General features: G+C 59.7%; 1 protein-coding gene across 13 annotated transcripts in view; it reads right to left on the reverse strand.

Annotated features, from left to right (window-relative positions):
• NCOR2 (nuclear receptor corepressor 2) overlaps window positions 1-17182 on the reverse strand; it is a 258591-nt gene that overhangs the window by 65386 nt on the left and 176023 nt on the right. For 9 of the 13 annotated variants that reach the window (XM_075515988.1, XM_075515987.1, XM_075515985.1 and 6 more), the window contains 2 exons: window positions 16978-17032; window positions 14682-14780 (listed from right to left, as the gene is read on the reverse strand). In XM_075515988.1, the coding sequence (XP_075372103.1) occupies window positions 14682-14780; window positions 16978-17032 (154 nt within the window). Of the gene's footprint in view, window positions 1-4145; window positions 4300-14681; window positions 14781-16977; window positions 17033-17182 lie in introns of those variants that run through there. The other 4 variants (XM_075515994.1, XM_075515992.1, XM_075515995.1 and 1 more) reach the window with 3 other exon arrangements.

Consider the following 17182-nt stretch of genomic DNA (forward strand, 5'->3'; position numbering starts at 1 on the left):
GATGCCAGCAGCATCGATGGCAATTTGCAGCTGGTAGGGGGCATTTTGCTGGAGCACGAAGGAGACGGGGGCACCACAGATGCCCCGAGGCTCAGCGATACCAACGCTGTGATATTTTTCCCGAGCATCTAACACGGCCCACAGGGAAAGTTTATGGCCCCGTATCACCGAGAAGGGCAGATGCCCGGCTCCCCGCCCGTTCCGTACCGTCCAGCACCCTCGGTGGAGGCCGTGCACCCAACCGCCCCAACGCTGCTGCCATCGCTCGGACCGAAGGTGCTGCGGTACCCGAGGGAGGGACCCAGCGCTTGTAATAGTTCTGGATTTTGTTTCAACAGCTGCAGGAAGGAGGACGCTGGGGAGGCCTGGTTCCCCTGACCTCCCTTCCCTCTGGTGACCGGCAAACGAGAGGCATTTCATAGAGAAGTAGAAATTAAAGACGGAAATATTTTATTAAACCATCCTGCTCCCGGGCTAACGCAGGGCTGCCTGTGCCTGGAAACCCACCCGGGCTCGCCCGGCCGCTGCCCAAGCTGCAGGGCTTCCACCACCCCCTGGGAAAGGGTTTGGTGACGTAACGGGGGGAAAAAATGCCTTAAAGTGGATTTATCAGCAGAAAGGATGATCCCGGGTGGCCTGGTCTGGCTGTCACGCAGCGTTCGGCCAAACGCAGAGGAGGTGCGCCTGCGTCCCTCGAGCCAGGGGGACTGGCCTGTCCCCACTCTGCGGGAGCGGGGAAGCTGCCTTGAACACAGCAGACGCGCTGGGTGCGAGCTAAACCCTCTGCCCCCACAAGCTGGTGCTAAAACGAGAAGTGTGGAGCTGTCAAAATGGGCTTTAGAGCAGTTTAACAAAAAAGCTTCTGATTCTTTCAGGCCCCGGTTCAACACAAGTCCTTAAAACACAGGTGCTGCCATCACCAAAACCCCGCAGACTTTCGATTCCTCCTCGTGCCGGGGGGAGGCGGCCAGGCCGCCAGGACCCCACTCGGCAGCGCACGTGTGACAGGCTCAGCCGGCCCCTGCGGCACCTCCGTGCCGGCACACGTGCCGAACGCACCCATGCCGCATCCGCTCACACCCCCGCCGTGCCAGCGGGAACGGCTCGGTGGGACGCGCGCTGGGGGGGATCTGGGGAAGGGGAGTTGGGGAACGGTTGGGATGAGCACTCGGTCGCTTAAGATTTTCCAGTGTCCATAAATCTCTAAGGCCTGGGGAATGGGCCGTCTCCTGCAGCAACTGGCCACGGAACAGCGTGGTGCCTGGCTTGCCAGGCACTGCCCTCGCCAGCCCCCAAACACGGGGAGGAGGAGGGGGGCAGCCAGCAAGTGGCCGGAGCTGGGCAAGCCGGTGCTGGCAGCAGAGGAGCAAGGGGCATCCGTCACGTGCGTTTCCCCAGCACTGCCGTGAACTCTCTGACTCCCTCTGAGTCACGCCGTGGAGCTGCAGCGAACCCCGAGCGAGCGTGGGTTCAGCCCGGACAAACACCCACGAGGTGGGGGCTGTGACCTCCGAGGGCCGGGCTGGGAGCAGGACAGGCTCTACCCCAGCCCTGGCCATCACCACCCACCTGCACTCCCTTCACCAAGCACTTTGGCAAGGGAGGGGAACCGGATGAGTTTCGCAGTATTTCTACCAGCCCATCATTAATATTTTCTTTTGACGGATGGGGGAAACCCTGCATCCCGGAGATCCCAGCTCCCCGGGGCGTAAACCCAGCTCTCCTCCAGCCGTAAACCCAGCTGCAACCGCACGAGTCCCTGCCCCAGCATCAGGCCGGTACGGGCTCTCAAGGGAAGCTTTAGCACCGTCTCATCTTGTCTCCGCGCTTGTTCAAACCAGAGGGCTGTCGCCCCGAGCAGCCATCGCAGCTCTTCCCCGGAGGAACAGGCTTGGATGGCGGCGATGCTAACGAGCTCCCTGCGCCAGCCGGCAAAAGCAGGGGTGGAAAGGCAGGGAGAGGCGTGAGCGGCCGCGGAGACTCACGCTGCAACGCGGGTGCTTCCCTGGAGAGGCATCCACCGAGCTCCGGTGTGCTGAGGACAGGCAAACCCAGCCGGCCTGGCTTCAGCAGGCCGCTATGCACCCCTCTCCTCTGGGAGGTTTCAAGCCCAGCCTGGTGGGACATCAAATTAGGGCTTCTCCCACCGCAGAGGAGCATTTCGATCCAAGGATGCCCTCTAGTGATTGCCCTGCTCCGGCCACGGCAGGGTGCCCGATGCCAGGAGCAAGAGCTGGCTGGGCGCAGCACCCTGCACGCGGCGGGACGGGACGGGACGGGACGGCTCTCACCCGCCAGCCCTCTCCTGCCGGGCTGGAATGCATAAATTGGGCAGCATCGGTGAACCCACGGTGGTGAAAACTGTCCCCTGCTCCACCTGTGGCTGGGTTCATGTCTTCATCTGGAGAAGGCTCCTGGCCAAATACAACTTTGAACCCTGGCAAGCACGCGGTGACAGCTTATCTCCTGTGCCGGGGCTCGGCTGCACGGCAGGGCACCCCACAAACGCCCTGGAAAGCCCCTCCGGGGACGGCCACGCTCACGAATGCCACCTTACGTCCCATCCGGGCGTACGTGCTGGGCTGGAGGCCGCGGGGCTGGTTGAAACACCCAGAGCTCTGGGGGGGAGAGGGGACCCCAGGGTCCCAAACGAAGCTGGGCGAGAACTCAGCTACAAGCGGCACGTGGGGACAGGAGGTGGGACACCTCCCCGGGGACCGACCGTGGCAGCCGCCTCGGCCCATCTGCGCTGCGTGCTCTGCCCCAAACCTCAGACCGGCCAGCATCAGAGCCGGACCACGGCACGGCACAGAGCCGGGAAGTCACAGCCGGGAACCTGCAAGCCGGCCGGTCCACCCCCCCGGCCCCGCCATGTGGCTGCCCCCGCGGTGCTCGGGGAGGCTATTCTTAGCGCTGGACGCGGACCAGCTCTGGATGATTCAAGGGACGGGACGCCATCCCAAAGCGTGACAGGCCAGGAAATGCTTCCCCAATTACCAGCTGATGTTTCGCTCTGATTCATGCTGCCCCGGTTAGAGGTGGACCGGCAGGTGGGCCAGCTCTTAGTGGACACACCAAAGGCTGGCACCAAAACTGCTTGGCTCCCAGCAAGCTAAAACCTCTCTTCACCTACATCCCTGCCCCCCTGGGGATGAGGCACCCCCCCTCCTGGAGGCAAGGCAGGTACGTGCTCCCCACCTTGCACGAGAAGGTGAAGGGATGTGCCCGAGGCCAGGGAAGATGCCTGTGGCAGAGGGCAGGGCTGTCCCTGCTGTCCCTTCCTCCCAGGTCGGACACTCTAACCGCCGGACCGCCCTTCCTCCCCAGCATAGCTGCTGCTTGTTTTTGCTGCCGACACATCCTGTTTATTGAAAAAGGCCCCAGGACAAAATCGCACGTGGGACGCGTGAGCGAGAGGCCGATCCCGCTCCAAGCCCACGGGGACGGGCGGCCTCCTTCCCCGTACACTCCCCACGCTCCGGCGTGAGCTGCTCCGTAATTACAAACATCTGCTCACCTCTACCCCAGTTTCCCACCGGCCCCGGAGCAGCTGGAGAGGAGTGGAGCGCTGCCAGCCCTCCCGGGAACACCGCGTGCGCCACCAGCCACCCCTCGCCGGGGCCCGTGGGCAGGCACGCACGCTCGCCCCGGCACCCGGTTCCCCTCCGGAGCGACGCTGCTCGCTCTGCCCGGCCAGCTCCATCGGGCTGGCACGTCACGGGGATTTCAGCCACCGCAAAGCTCCGGCTCCAAGCATGCTTTTGGGGAACACCAGCTTCCAGGGAAGTCCCAGACATCGAAACACTGGCCCTGTGAGAACCGACCAACTCGCTGCACGTCCCGGCAGCGGGTCTGGCTGGGAGAAAGCCCCGGCGAGGAAGAGGTGCAGCTCCTCCCACTCTGTTTACTTCCTCTGTTGAGGCTCTGCCTGCTTCTGGAAGCAGGACGGGAGGGCAGGAGGAGGTGGGGGAAGCAGATCCCCACCTTCGCCCTCCCCAGCCCCGAAGACGCCTGCTACCCTGGCACAGAGACGCTGAAACCAGCCAGAAACCCCTTCCCAGCCGGCGGCGTGTCCCCTGTCTCCGAAGGGCGCCTCTCACGCTCGCCATGAGCTCCGGACCCTCATCTCCCCCCAGATCACTCACCTCCCCGCTCCCCGGCTCCCGCGAGCGGCCGGTCCCTGACAGCCCCATCGCCGGCTCCCGGCCCCTGCTCACCGCCCAGCCATCCGGGCGCGCTGTGCCTTACATTCTCCAGCTCTGAAGGCTTCCTGACGATTTGCATAGTTAAGCCGTAAACTAACCACAACATTCCTCTTATGATTTTGCAATCTGCTGGAATAACGTGGTCGCTCTAAGTCGAGTCGATGAATCATCATCTATAAACCACAGCTCTCGTCACCGGGGCTCTCAGTGCTGGCTGCAGCCAGCATGATTAATCCACCAGGATGCCAAGCTTAACCTACGGCGCAGGGCTATTTATTTTCCAAACTTGCAAACCTCCGGAAAATGACTGCTCCTGCCTTCCCCATCCCCTCCACAGGGAGATGTGCCGGGCTGCGGCAGGGGACCGGGGACCATGCCAGAGCCCCGTGAAGAAATCTCCCTCGCTGCCCGCAGGGCATCCCGGCGTTAACCACTGGACCGTGCACCTTGCAACCGAGGCACCCGTGCCCTCTCCCGGTGCCCCCTCACTCCCTGCTCCGCAGCACCCTCAAAATATCCACCAAAACACCACTGTGGCTAGCACGGCTCGCTTGCCCGGCCCTGGTCCTGCTGGGGACAGGGACAGGCACGGCCATCATTTCACAGCAGCTCTCCCTGTGAAGTTTAGCTGAGCTCATCCCTAGCAGTCCCGTTCCCGCCCCAGGACCACCAGCTCCTGCTGCCCCCGGCCACACCGCTTGCGGGTGGATGTGCTGGCGGTCGGGTCACGGTGACGGCACTGTATGAGAGCCCGAGCCCGAGCGCCGGCTGGGGGTGACATCTCCTCTCTCCCAAGGGCAGGCTGGCTGCACGGGGGACGGCATTTGGCTGCCAGCAGGTGCATCACCTCCACTGCTGTCATTACGGCACCCTGGGCTCTTACAGAAGATGAACACGCCACGGAAACCACCGACTCCTGTTTGCTCCCTACATCAGGAGGGAGCAAACCACGACCCTCTCCGCCCTGGTGCAGAGGGAGCCGTGCGTGCCAGCCTGAGCTGCCAGGCGACTCGTTTCAGTGCCACTCGAGCCCACCCCCCGGCACCGCAGGCAGCGAGCTCCAGGGTTTTTGCTCTGGTGGCTTTGCAGCCCTCGCCGCGGGCTCGACGCAGCAGCGCGGTGACGCGTGCCAACGTCTTCCCGCCGCTCACGCTGAAGTCTGCCTCACCAGGGGCTTTGGAGGGAGTGACGTCCCGCCGGTGCGAGCCCCGTTCCCTCCAGCAGCCGGGAGCACCCGCTCGACCGTGCCGCCTCTCCTGCGTGCAGGGTGCCGGCTCCTTGCTTCCCCTGCGGGTGACTTCAGATCAATGGCATTTATGATGTTCTCCAGGGGCACTTGGCTGCGGAGCAGGCTCAGGCCAAGGTCACTACACGCAATCAGGGAGTTGCAAATTAAAACCAGCTCAAGATAAGCCAAAGACAAAAGGCCTACGCTACGCTGGCCGGGAACACCTGGGGTTTGCTTTGCTGCTTCTCCCGGAGCCCCAGCACGTCTGCGATGGCCGTGTGCGTGCGTGGGTGCTTCCTGGCATCGCCCTGGATGTCCCATGGGGTCCGGTACCAGCACCGCGGGGCAGGATGCACCGCGCCCTTTGCGGCACAGCTGCCAGGACTCGGCACTCGGCTCCCACCCGTCTCCCCGGCCCCGTGGGACCAGAGCATCTCTGCCAGGAGCAGGGCTGGCACCACACAGCCATGGCTCAGGAGCGTCCTCTCTATTCCACCACCCACATCCATCCTTCCACCCGCTTTCAAACTCTCCCTCCGGCAGGTCGCACCAGCGAGAGCCAGGGCAGGGACTCCCCGACCGAGCCCCCGCCGTACCAGCCGCCTCTTCAGCCACCACGCTGCCCAGGCACCTGAGGTCTCCCCTGGAGCATCCTTCCCCGTTCCCCAGTGCCGTAGCAGAGGTCGAGGTGCCCACCACCGAGGCCTGACGCCGCACGGCCGCTGCAAACAGCGCTCCCTGCACGTCCCTACCCACCCCTTGGTGCAGGCTGGATACGGAGCGCAGGGAGGATGGCTCAGAAATACACGTATGTATCACGTAGCCAAATCCCAGGGCCCGGAGCCTCTGATCCCATGGTCTGGAATGCCTCAGCCCTTGCTGCCACCCACCGCCGCACAGCCTGGCTTCTCACGACCACGCGCAGCACCCTCCACTCATGAGAGAAACCACAAAGCAAAACAAGCCGCTGCCAAAAGAACAAGGAGAGGAAGAGGAATGTCTGCCGGCGACTTAGCTTTGATCACTCGCGTCCCGGGGATGGGTTTGATGCTGTTGGCTGCGGAAACAAGTTGAAAAATCAAAGGGCCAGGCTCAGATTTGATAAGGAGAATGATAGCGAGCACGGGGCTCGCTCGGTTCAGCTCCGACCGTGATGGCCCGGAGCTGCGCTGCTCCTCCACCAGTAAACAACAAACTCTGCAAGACAGCAATCGTTACATGGCAGAGATGGAAAATGCCGGGGCCATGCCCAGCGTCCCGGGAGGCACTGAACAGGCCCCACGCACGCTCGCCAGCGCAGCTCTCCGGCACCGCAGGCCACAAAACACGGCCGGTGCCAGCAGCGAAGTGCTGGCAGCCGCAGCTGGGCTGCCCTGCCCTGCCGCAGGAAAGCTCCGTGCCCTCTCCCAGGCTGCTGGTCCTGCGGGAGAGCAGCGTGCCAGGGACGAGGAGAGGGGCCGGCTGTGGGACTGCAGAGACGCCGGACCCTGAGGCATCCCTCGCCAGACCACGGCACGACCGCGTCCAGTGCATGCACTCGAGCGTGGGCTCATCTCGGGTGGCACCGGGAGCCTGTTGGGCACGGGAGCCTTTCGGGCAGGGGCCCCTGTGCAGCTCAGCCCAGCGCAGTGGGCACTGACGCCTTCCCACCGCTCGCTCCTTGATCTCAGTGAAGCACAGAAGTGATTTTTACAGGGCCCTGCTCGCTCAGATCCCTGCTTAAATCACCGAGGGCTTTTCCATAAGAGGAAATGTTTCTTTTCTGGGTCGCTGCTGAGTTTTTTAAAAAGTGATTTGATTGCTCGCGAAGGGAAAATGACCCGAGGGGAAGAGAGCGTAACGTTTGGAAGCGGTGGAGATGAGCCCCCGCTCTGTCCAAGGCGGGGAACACGTGTTTTCTCTTCCCTGTGGTTTGCTTTACCCTGCTCTCCCCTGCTCGCAGCCCCCCGGCCGCGTGCCGACCCCCCTCCGAGCCCTGCCGACTGAGGAAGGTGCCGGGTCAGTGGCTTGTGGGATGCAGAGCAGCATCCACGCACGCCACAAATGCACCAGGGGCAAAGCAAGCCCCGTATCCTCACGGAAGCAGCTTTCTCCAGGATTTTCAGCTGTGCCTACTTTAGAAAGCAACTTAGCAATGACGCGACCTATTTCCCGTCCGTTCCCAGTCAAACCTGGATCACCACAACAGATAAAACAACTCATCCCAAAATCCAACCGCTTCTATCACGCCCTGTCCCGTTGGGAAGACGCTGCAGGTCCCCTGCTGGGACCGGTAATGCCCAGCCCGGACCCCAAGCCCCTGTCCTGAGGAGTACTCACGTGGGCGCAGGCATGGCGGAGCGCTCGCCGGGAGGATGCATCGACCTGCTGCTGGAGAAACACGAGTCCGAACTCGGGGGCCAACCGGAACGGGAGGGTTCACGTCACTTTTAAGTGGCTATTTTATTATCGCTAACTGCAGACGCGATCAAGCTGCACAGAGGAGCCCGGCTGTGGTGGCCAAAGCGTCCATCAGCAAGTGGTCCATTGGCAGCCTGTGCCAGCGCTACCCCAGAGGGAAGCGGCCGCGCGTCCCCGCCTGCCGGTGCCCGTCCCCGCTCCGAGCCCACGGGTCTCGCTGCCGTCCCCGCGCTGCCAGCAGCCCACGAGACCACGTCGGGAGCCGGGGACCGAGCAGCCATCCTCCCACAGCAACGCATCCTTCGATTCTTTTCCCAAATATGGCCACATCATTCTCCATTAATCACCCCCAAAACTGCAGCTGGGATTTCAGGAATGCGAGTTTCCATTGTGTTTGCCCAATTATGCTGCCTGGAGGGGTGGCAGGGCTGCGGGAAAGCCGCACTGCCCTCGTAATGGGGGAACGGGCACGGTGCACCTTACGGGCCACACGTGGGGACAGGGCTTGGGAGCAACGGGAGCCCAGTCTGAAAGAGCAGGCGCCAAGGGAGGGTTACAGGATGGGCATCAGCTCGAACATCGCTGTCTCACCCCTCACCCGCCTCCTCTGTGCAGGCACCCCAGTGCTCGGCCTCCCCCGGGACGGGGCAGCGACAGCCCCTGGGTGACAGCCCTTCACCAGCCCCACCGCACGCTTGGCACCTGGCAATCTCAGCACCCCGGAGGGGGCAGGCGGACGTTCCCGTTCCGAAGCACAGAGGCGAATGCGGGCCCCGGCAGAGAGCATTTAGCAAAGTACGGGACAGGCTGCAGACCCCGAGCCCTCGCCCGTGATCCCCCCAGCGCTGCTGTCAGGCTGCCCTGCGAGCCGGGAAGTGCCCGAGCTACGCCGAGCTGTAGGAAAAGCAGGAGAGATGGGCGTTTTCCCAGAAACAACCACTTTTCCTGAAGGAAACCAGTTTCTTTGCAAGTTGTATACCGCCAGCTGCTGAGCAGGACCTGCTGCTTCCACACACGCTCCAGCATGACCCTCTGTGCTCACGGGAAGCCTGCCGCTTTCCATGAGGATGCTTTTGGATGACTTTTGAGGATTCTGGGGGTTAGCTGGTTTTGTCTGGATTTTTTTTGGATGGAGATGTAGATTTAAAGAGCGAGAGCCTGTGCCAAGCAGCGCACACACGAGCACCCAAGGGATAAACGCTCTGTGAGACGTTTCTCCCCGTGTGGCCGCACTCGAGGAGGACCAGGGCCATGGGGTCTGGCTGGGTTTGACTTCTTCTCATAGGTCCTGCACCCCAGTCTGGCCAGGCAGGTTTCCCCAGCCACCTGTAGTGCTGTCACACTGCAGACCTGTCCAAAAAATGAGCCAAATTCAATCCCCTTTGCGTCCCAGCAGCGAGCCGACCCAGCCCAGCCGGCTGGATGGGGCAGAGCCGGGGGGACAGGATGACAAGCAGGGCCACCTCGCAGCAATATCCATCAGCAGAAGATGAACCCGCACCCAAGACTGATATCCCAGGCGTCATTTCCAACCATGCAAACTGCTCCGTTACAGACCCCTTTGCAGCCACAACCATTCCGCCTGCCCGCTCCACCGATAATCTCAGTGCTGTTTAAAATACAGTGCTCAAGTCAGCACAGGCTTAAATGCTTGCAGAATAATTTCTTGGTATTTGCGGCAGCAAAGTTTACTGCCCACATCCAGGGCTGTTTCCGTATGATGTGCCGCATTATAAAACCAGACGAGTATCTCCCTATGTCTGAAAGAGAAGTTGTCAAACCCTTTGTCACTAATGAGGAGCCGCTCCCCGGACTGATGAAAATCAAATGCTTCCCAGAAATAAATACCCATCATTCATCTCGTTAGCCGTTGTGGTTAACGGAGCGGGGGCACACGCACAATTTGCGGTGTAAGAGGCGGTTTGCTGAGCTCCGGACCTGATCCTCACACTGGGAGGAGAGGCGATGGCGGGGCAAGGCTGGTCCGTGGCCGGTGCTCTGCTTCTGCACGGGACGGGGTGCAGGGAGACCCGGAGCTGCGGGCAGGCAGCACCCATCTGGCAGCCCAAGCCCTGCCAGCCCCGCCGGCTGGGACGGCGCTTACGCGAAGAGAATAAATGGGTTGTTTATAAAAATCTGAGCTGGGGCTGTTTATCCGCGTCGGCGAGGGGAATGGTTTGTGTTTGGGGAGGGCGGGACAGCCAGCGGGATGGATAATTCGATTTGGGTTTTGGCAGGGGGCAGGGAAGAGGGTGGGCCTGGGAAAGGCCGGCAGCCCTGGCAGGGGACCTGCCCGGGCAGGTCACGCCGCAGCCCCCGCCCCGCCGGCACGGCTCCGGCACCGCTCCCCGGCAGAGGAAGGGGGGGGGTCCGGGCAGCTCCGGTCCCCCTGGAGCGAGTCCTCGAAAGCGTCAGCACTAACGCATGGGGCCCTTTCACCGGGGAATACATGAGCGCCGTCTGACAGCAAGGCCGAGGGGGACCGGCATGACGGCACGTCCTGCGAGCCAAGTCCATCCACCGCGGCGCATGACTTCATCCGCCTCTGAGTCATCCCCAGGGCGGGCAGGCGGCTCCTCCGGCCGCCCATTGCTGCTGCCGACTGACCCGCTGCCGACGAGAGCACCGGCGGCTTTGCCTGGCGGGACGGCCACCCGCCTCCCCATCCCGGCACCACGCGGGAGCTGGGCGGCTTCTCCCCCTGGGAATTCACCGGCACCGCTGCAGGAAGCATAACCGGCGTGCTGCGGCCGCTCCACTGCCACGCGGGCAACGCTACTCCAAAATCAAAGCGAATTGATTCTGGAATAAAAACCCCACGCTCCGCACGGAATAACTGAAATAGAGTTGCAATAGAGTCCCTTTTCTTCCAGCACGGTTTCAGCCCAACGCTTGCGCTACTACAGCCCGGCTGAGCAGCTTGCCCAAAGGGCAAAGCACGTGGCGCTGATTGCCTAGCTTCAATTTGGGTGCCCTCCGCTACAGAATTAGGGGTGTTTGCAGAGAGATGCTCTTTGAAATACCCTGAAGAGCGACTGCAACAGCCCCCCAGGCGACACATCCACGCAAGGGCCTTTCATTACGAGCTCATGCAAATTTATGCTTATTACTGTACATTGAATATTGGAGCAGATCGTTTTACCATGACTCAAACTCCCCCCCCCCCCCCCCCCCCCTTTTTTTTTTTCAGTGAGAAATTACACGCTTGGAAGTTATTCCTCTTCCCATTGATTTCCCCCTTTCAGGGTTAAAAGGCATTTTCCATACCCGAACGCACAGGATTATTTTAGAAAGGATATTCATCTCGGGAGCCTGAATATTATGCATAATGATCCATCAGATGCGTGCGCCTTTCATTCATCGGCGCTGGGGAAGGCGGCGTGCCGGGAGCATGTGCCCTGCCTCGGAGCGGGCAGCTGCTTGGTTCTCTGACAAACTGGAAGCAGAATCATGTGAAGTCCCTGCTCTTGGCAGGAGATTTTTAGCAATAAGTAGCAGCTTTATGAGGAATATCCTTTGCCAGGGGACCATCAGCCAGGGAGCAGTGGGATTCTTATTTTTTAATGGACTTTTAATAAGTAGGCCACAATGATAATCTTGACACCAGAGTAGCTTTATTTCTACGTGTAATTATCTCCACTTCGCTCTCAAGCTCCCCGCAGCCTCCAAGAGCAAATAAGACCACCAACCTCTCCATGAGAAAAGGAGCAAGAAAACAGCATAGGGCCACTTGAAACGCTATTTATATCAGACCTCATCCGCTCCTCTCATCTGATATCAAAGCCAACCTCTCCTCCCCTCCTCTAAATCAATTAAATCTCACTTTTGGCATTTAACTGCTTGAACCCTTACCAGCAGGAAAATCCGTGCTTGGCGCACGGGCAGCGCTGGCAGCGCGGTGCACGTCTCCCGGTGCTGCAGGAAGACTGTTCGCAGCCCCGTCTCCTCCCTGCACGCTGCCTGTCCCCGTGCCGTCCCACCGTGTCTCCCGTCCTTCATCCCGTCGCCGTCTCTGGCGGCTGAGACCGGGCAGGCGAAGGCAGAGCCCCCAGGGCAGGGGCAGCCCAACACCCCCGCTCCCCAGCCACAGCCCCGACTCTTCGCGAGGCCACGGGATGAGGGACCTGCATGGGGTTAAAAATAACCTGGGGCCAACAGAAGCTATTTTAAACTCAGATTAGTTCCTCACAGCCCAGTTCAGTTGACAGCCCCGCAAATGGGTGAACTGGTACAACAAAGGGGGACCCCCTGGGAACAAGCAGGGAGGACGCGCAGCCAAGGTGCCAGCTGAGCCTCCGGGACAGGTTACTCCCAAATGAGAACACCTTCTGCAAGTGTAGGCAGAATTTGAGCACTTTCTGAAGGTCCTTACTAAGCAAAAATCCCACCAGGAGCATCCCTCCATCCTAGCCCTCCAGATTTGCCAGTATTTAACCTCTCCCGTGCTGGTCTGCACAGCCGCATGGTGACACAGCCTGGCCCGGGAAAGCAGGTCCCATCGGTACCGCACCCAGGGAAGACCCCGGCTCCATGAAGGGGTGCATGGGAGATGCTTCACCGCTCCCACCAGCTTCTGCTATGACTTTTAACATTCCTTCCTTCGTGACCTTAAAATCCCACCCTAAACCAACTCTCTCCCCAGCACAGCCTCCCTCTGCGGCACGGACCCAGCCGTGCTGCCCCGTCAGCTCCGCTGTCTCCCCTCCGCAGCAGCGTGCCCTTCCCAAGCCTGCACACAGGCTCTTCTAGCGTTCCTCTGCACGCAGCCTGGCAGGAAACAGCTGCAGGCGACATCCAGAAACACTGGAGGTATCGCAGCGCAAAACGTGCATCTCAAGACCCCCTAAGATCGCTGGGGGAGAGCTGCTCCAGGCTGGATTGCATGCAGCAACTCTTGTTCTGCACCTCTCTCCTACTGCTACTCGTGCAGCCAGCCCTTGGCTCTTAAAGCTTGTCTGAACATCCCACCTTCCACCTGAGCACCCAGCAGTAACGGGAAATATTCACTGCTTTGCCTTCCCCCCAGACTCAGGCATCTGACTCTTCTTTCAAAATCAGTAACGTTCTGGTCGAGGCCTGCTCCAGCAGAGGTGCAATCCGCTCCCTTCGGCGCCCAGCAGCCTCCCTCTTAATGATTTACAAATATTGCCGTCCCCTACTTGCAAAACCAGTCCTGCCTTTTACTACGGTCGATGCAGCAAGTCCCCGCTTCCAAAGGCTGGCACTGAACGAGGCTCCAATGGCAGCACCAGGCTGGACCAGACTCATCAGCGAGGGCAAGCGTCGTGGGAAATTCTGCAGCCAAGGATGCTTTGGATACTTTTAAAAACCAAAATACAAATAGTACCTGCCGGGCGCAGGACAGGCAGGTCTGTGGCCGCAAGGGTAGGCAGGCAGACGCAGAGCAGAGCGTTAGATTGCCTCTCTCCCTCCACACTTGTTACTTGCTCAACTTAACGCTGAAACCAGAATGAGCTGTGCTAAATGTCTCCACCACTAACAAGAAACAAATGTGGTCTCATGTTCTAGTTGCTGTGATCTACCAAAACAGACCGTGGTAAACACTATAAAAATGTACTGGAGGGAACCACCCTGTGTTTGCTGGGAGAGGGACTGGATAATCTAATAGGGCTTTATCCATCTCTAATGTCTCTGAAAAAAAGAAGGGAAAATTGGGCCCCGTCCATGACATTCGTCATGTGCTAGCTATTCTGATGTCTTAAGGCTGCAGAAATCAAATTGGAGCGAGGCTACCTATCTGCCTCCCAATCAGGATCTAGACCCAAGTGCTGCTTTTTATGGCCATGCAGCGTGAGGAGCTGCTGATGTCAGTGGTGGCACGGGCCAGGGCAGTTTTTCCATCCTTATCCCCACGTTATCTGGAGAGATACTCCCTTTGCGGTCACCTCACTCTCCTCATAACGTGGATAATCGTTCATTTCATGGACCTGGGGATCCACCAGCGGGACCTTCCTCTGGCTGAAAGCATCTGCGGGAACAAGGGGAACAAGGTACCTGCCCAAAATGTTAGCACTTATCTGGGTACCTGGGTATCGTGGTATCAGCAGCAACACTGGCATGGTCACGTCCAGATTTGTATCTTGGCCATGGTAACGGCAAGGGTTGATTCAGTCACCTACCCCCAGGCACCTCGTGGTGCCCTAGGTACCTGCCCAGCCCTTAACCAAAGGGTTAGGGGTCTCCTCTAGCTCCAGCGCCAAATCCGCCAGCCCCGGGGATCTCAGACACCCTCCAGCACTTCAGATGGCTTTAGACGGCTCTGCTCAGGCGGTCACCAGAAGTCACTCCCACCCAAGTCATCCTCCTCCCATACCTTTGCCCACAGGAAGAGCCTCGGGCAGGCTCTGGAAGGCAGGAGCATCCCCAGCCAGCAGGCAGCCCCCAGGAGCCCCGTCCCCGTTGGCACACCGGGGACAGTTGGTCTCCGGAGGGGAGAGAGAAACGGGCCCCGCTCGATTCTCGCACAGAGCCACAGGCTGCACAGGCTACCCTGTGCTACTCCTGACACCTGGCCAGGTTTTCTGCATTCACTCCATCCCCTTTTTCAAGCATCTTGGGTTTGCCGTTTGCTTTTATAAAGCTACTGTGACCTTGGCACGGAGATGGACAAACGTCAACTGCCAGAAAACAGCATGTTCTGAAAAGCTACACAGAGCAAACCCACAGCCCCATCGCAGTCTGCAAGCAAGATCTCCATCTGGGGAGGGGAGAAAAGAAGCATTTGGGGTGCTCGGAGAAAGTGCTGCCGAGAAGCTGCAAGTACAAAGCGCTGCAGCTCCTCGCTCAGCCTGAGGGACGACGTTTCCACGCGCTCCTCCAGCTCTTACCTGGCTCTTCCCGCGCCGCCGGTAATTCCTTCTTACAAGGTTCTTGTAATTCTCATTCTTCTTGGTCAGGTAGTAATACAGGACACAGTCTGCCACTGTCTGCAACGACACGGGCAAGTCAGGGAACAGAAGGTGCTGGCCCCTCGCTCTGTTGGGGTGCAGACTTCCAGGAGCAGCGTTCAGGCCCTGCCATCACCAGGGCTCCTGCTGCTTCTGAAGATCTGCAGCCCAAACAGGCTTCCCCACACCTCCCTCCCAAAGCCCTTGGGTGGAGCTGGAAGAGGGGGGACAATGCACGTTGTCCTAGCCAAAAAAAGTTCAGCTCTTCCGAGGGACAGACCGGGGCCGTCCCGCAGGTGTGCCAAGACGGAGACGGGGGTGCAGAGCAGAGAGCATCCTGCATCGGAAGCAAAGCAGGGGGAAGGGCTGACCCCAGATGACTGTGGCAACTAAAGGCAGAAGGAGAGCTGCCTGTCACCCTCTGTTGCGGTTATGTGAGGCACAACCCGCCACGCGACTGTCAGCTAGCATTATTTCCAGCCGTTAAGCTCGCTGGCTCCAGCGCGCGCAACTTTCTCGTGGACAGATCGAGATCCCGACGCTCAGGAGCCACCATCCCAACTCCCGTTCCAGCGGCTGGCCCCGCCAGCGCCGTCCCAGATCGGACACGTTAGGAAAATCAGGAGCCGTGGCTGGGACGTACGCTGCTCCCGAACCGCACAGAGCACGCCACGCTGGGAAAAGTCCTTTGCTCAGCTGGGCGGGAACCTGAACACTGGTCTTGGGCTACACCTTCATATACAGGATGAGCGGTTGCATGAACAGAAATAATCCCCCAGAGCCATCACGCCTGCAAGCGCCTAGGAAGAGGGGGCTGCTGCCTGCTGGGGGGGTGCCTGGGGGCTGCGCTCTCCCTATCCCTGTGCAAGGAGTGGAACCATTTGCAAAAACAGATTGCAACTTTTAAAGTGTTAATTGGATCTCTCTCTAATCTAGCCCTGATTATACACACACACACGAACACAAAAACTTACAGTCATCTGTTCCAAGGGCTAAGATCACTATTTTTTTATAATGCAATTTTAAAATCTATTAATTCATTACATTGAGGCATACTTTGCATCTCTCTCCAACAGGATAATGGATGTGTTCTGTATCATAATTACAGCCTGATTTACAAACGAGTACAAATAAAATTAGAAGACATTTTACAGCTTGGAACACAGACTGGATTGTAAGCATCATCCAAGTCCCACCGCTTTCGGCTTTAACAAGTGGGAAAGGCTGAAAAGAGCCTGGTATTTTACAGCAACAACAGCAGCACAAGGTTGCTGCTGGCCTTTGCTTGCTTGCTGCTCTGGACAGGAAAATCAAGGTTTTATAAATTATTTCCCCAGCCTAAGTCATGCAGAATCAGAGAATAATTTAGGCTGGAAGGGACGTCTGCAGGCCACTCCCTCGAAAGCAGAGGGGTTCCCCCAGCGCGAGTGGACGCTGCGGAGGTGTAACACTGCACGAGATGGGCAGAGGACGCACCTAACTACACGGACCAGAGCAGCAGCAGCTCTCAAGCGTTTCTGGCTCAGAAGAGCACCCGGTCCATCGCTGTCTTTCCAGGCTGGGTCTGTCCAGAATCTGTCACATGGCCTGTCCCACAGAAGGTACCTGGCCTTGCTCAGAACGGGACCAGAGAATCGCTCTTCCTTCAGATCTTTTTTCCAAACCTTTCTTCCATCAGCCCAATTAACAGCAAAAAGGAGAAGTCCAAGAGGCGCAACACAGAGGCCTGGGGAAGGTCAGGCCCTCCTGCGAGCAGACTATTCCTGAACACCAAGGGGAGGTGCGTGGGTTTACGTGACACCAACCCGAACTGCGGGATGAACCGGGACTCAGCCCACCCTCAGGATCCCCACCCTGCACGAGGAGGGGACCCCTCTGCCTTGTGCTGGGCAGCTGGGTGCCCACACCCCCTGTGAGACAGCCTGGCTGGTGCAAAATGCCTCCAGGAGATGCTGGAAAGCAGCTCCCCCAGGCAGATCACGGGGTGGGCTGCAACGCCTACGCGCCAGGCTGGATGCGTTCGCGCATCTCGCGGCTCTGAGCTCCCTGTCTCTCCGCAGCTGAGTCAGTCCCTCGTCTCTGCAGGGAGCCGGGAGGCGTCTGGACCGTGCCCGGGGCTCTGAGCCACCAGCACCCACAGGTGCCCAGCATCCGCCAGCTGCTCCGGCACCAAAGGGAGCCACGTGATGGAGAAGAGAGCGCGCTGGGCAGGTTAGAGCCAGGCAGGGAGGCTTACCTTCCTGTCCAGAAAGGATGCGATCAGGCCAAAGTTCTTTGGATGCTGCATGAACCTGCGGGAGGGAGAGGGAGAGGGTTAGCGTGCGTGCCAGCGCCGACCCCCCTCGCTGCGGGGCTGCTGTGCCCGGAGCGGCGAGGTCAGCTCCCTGAGGGACTTAGGGGTTTGAGAAAATATTTGTCTGCTGCTCAGCTTCCCAGAAACA

Source organism: Mycteria americana, chromosome 13 (genome assembly GCF_035582795.1).
Source record: "Mycteria americana isolate JAX WOST 10 ecotype Jacksonville Zoo and Gardens chromosome 13, USCA_MyAme_1.0, whole genome shotgun sequence".
Classification (NCBI taxonomy): domain Eukaryota; kingdom Metazoa; phylum Chordata; class Aves; order Ciconiiformes; family Ciconiidae; genus Mycteria; species Mycteria americana.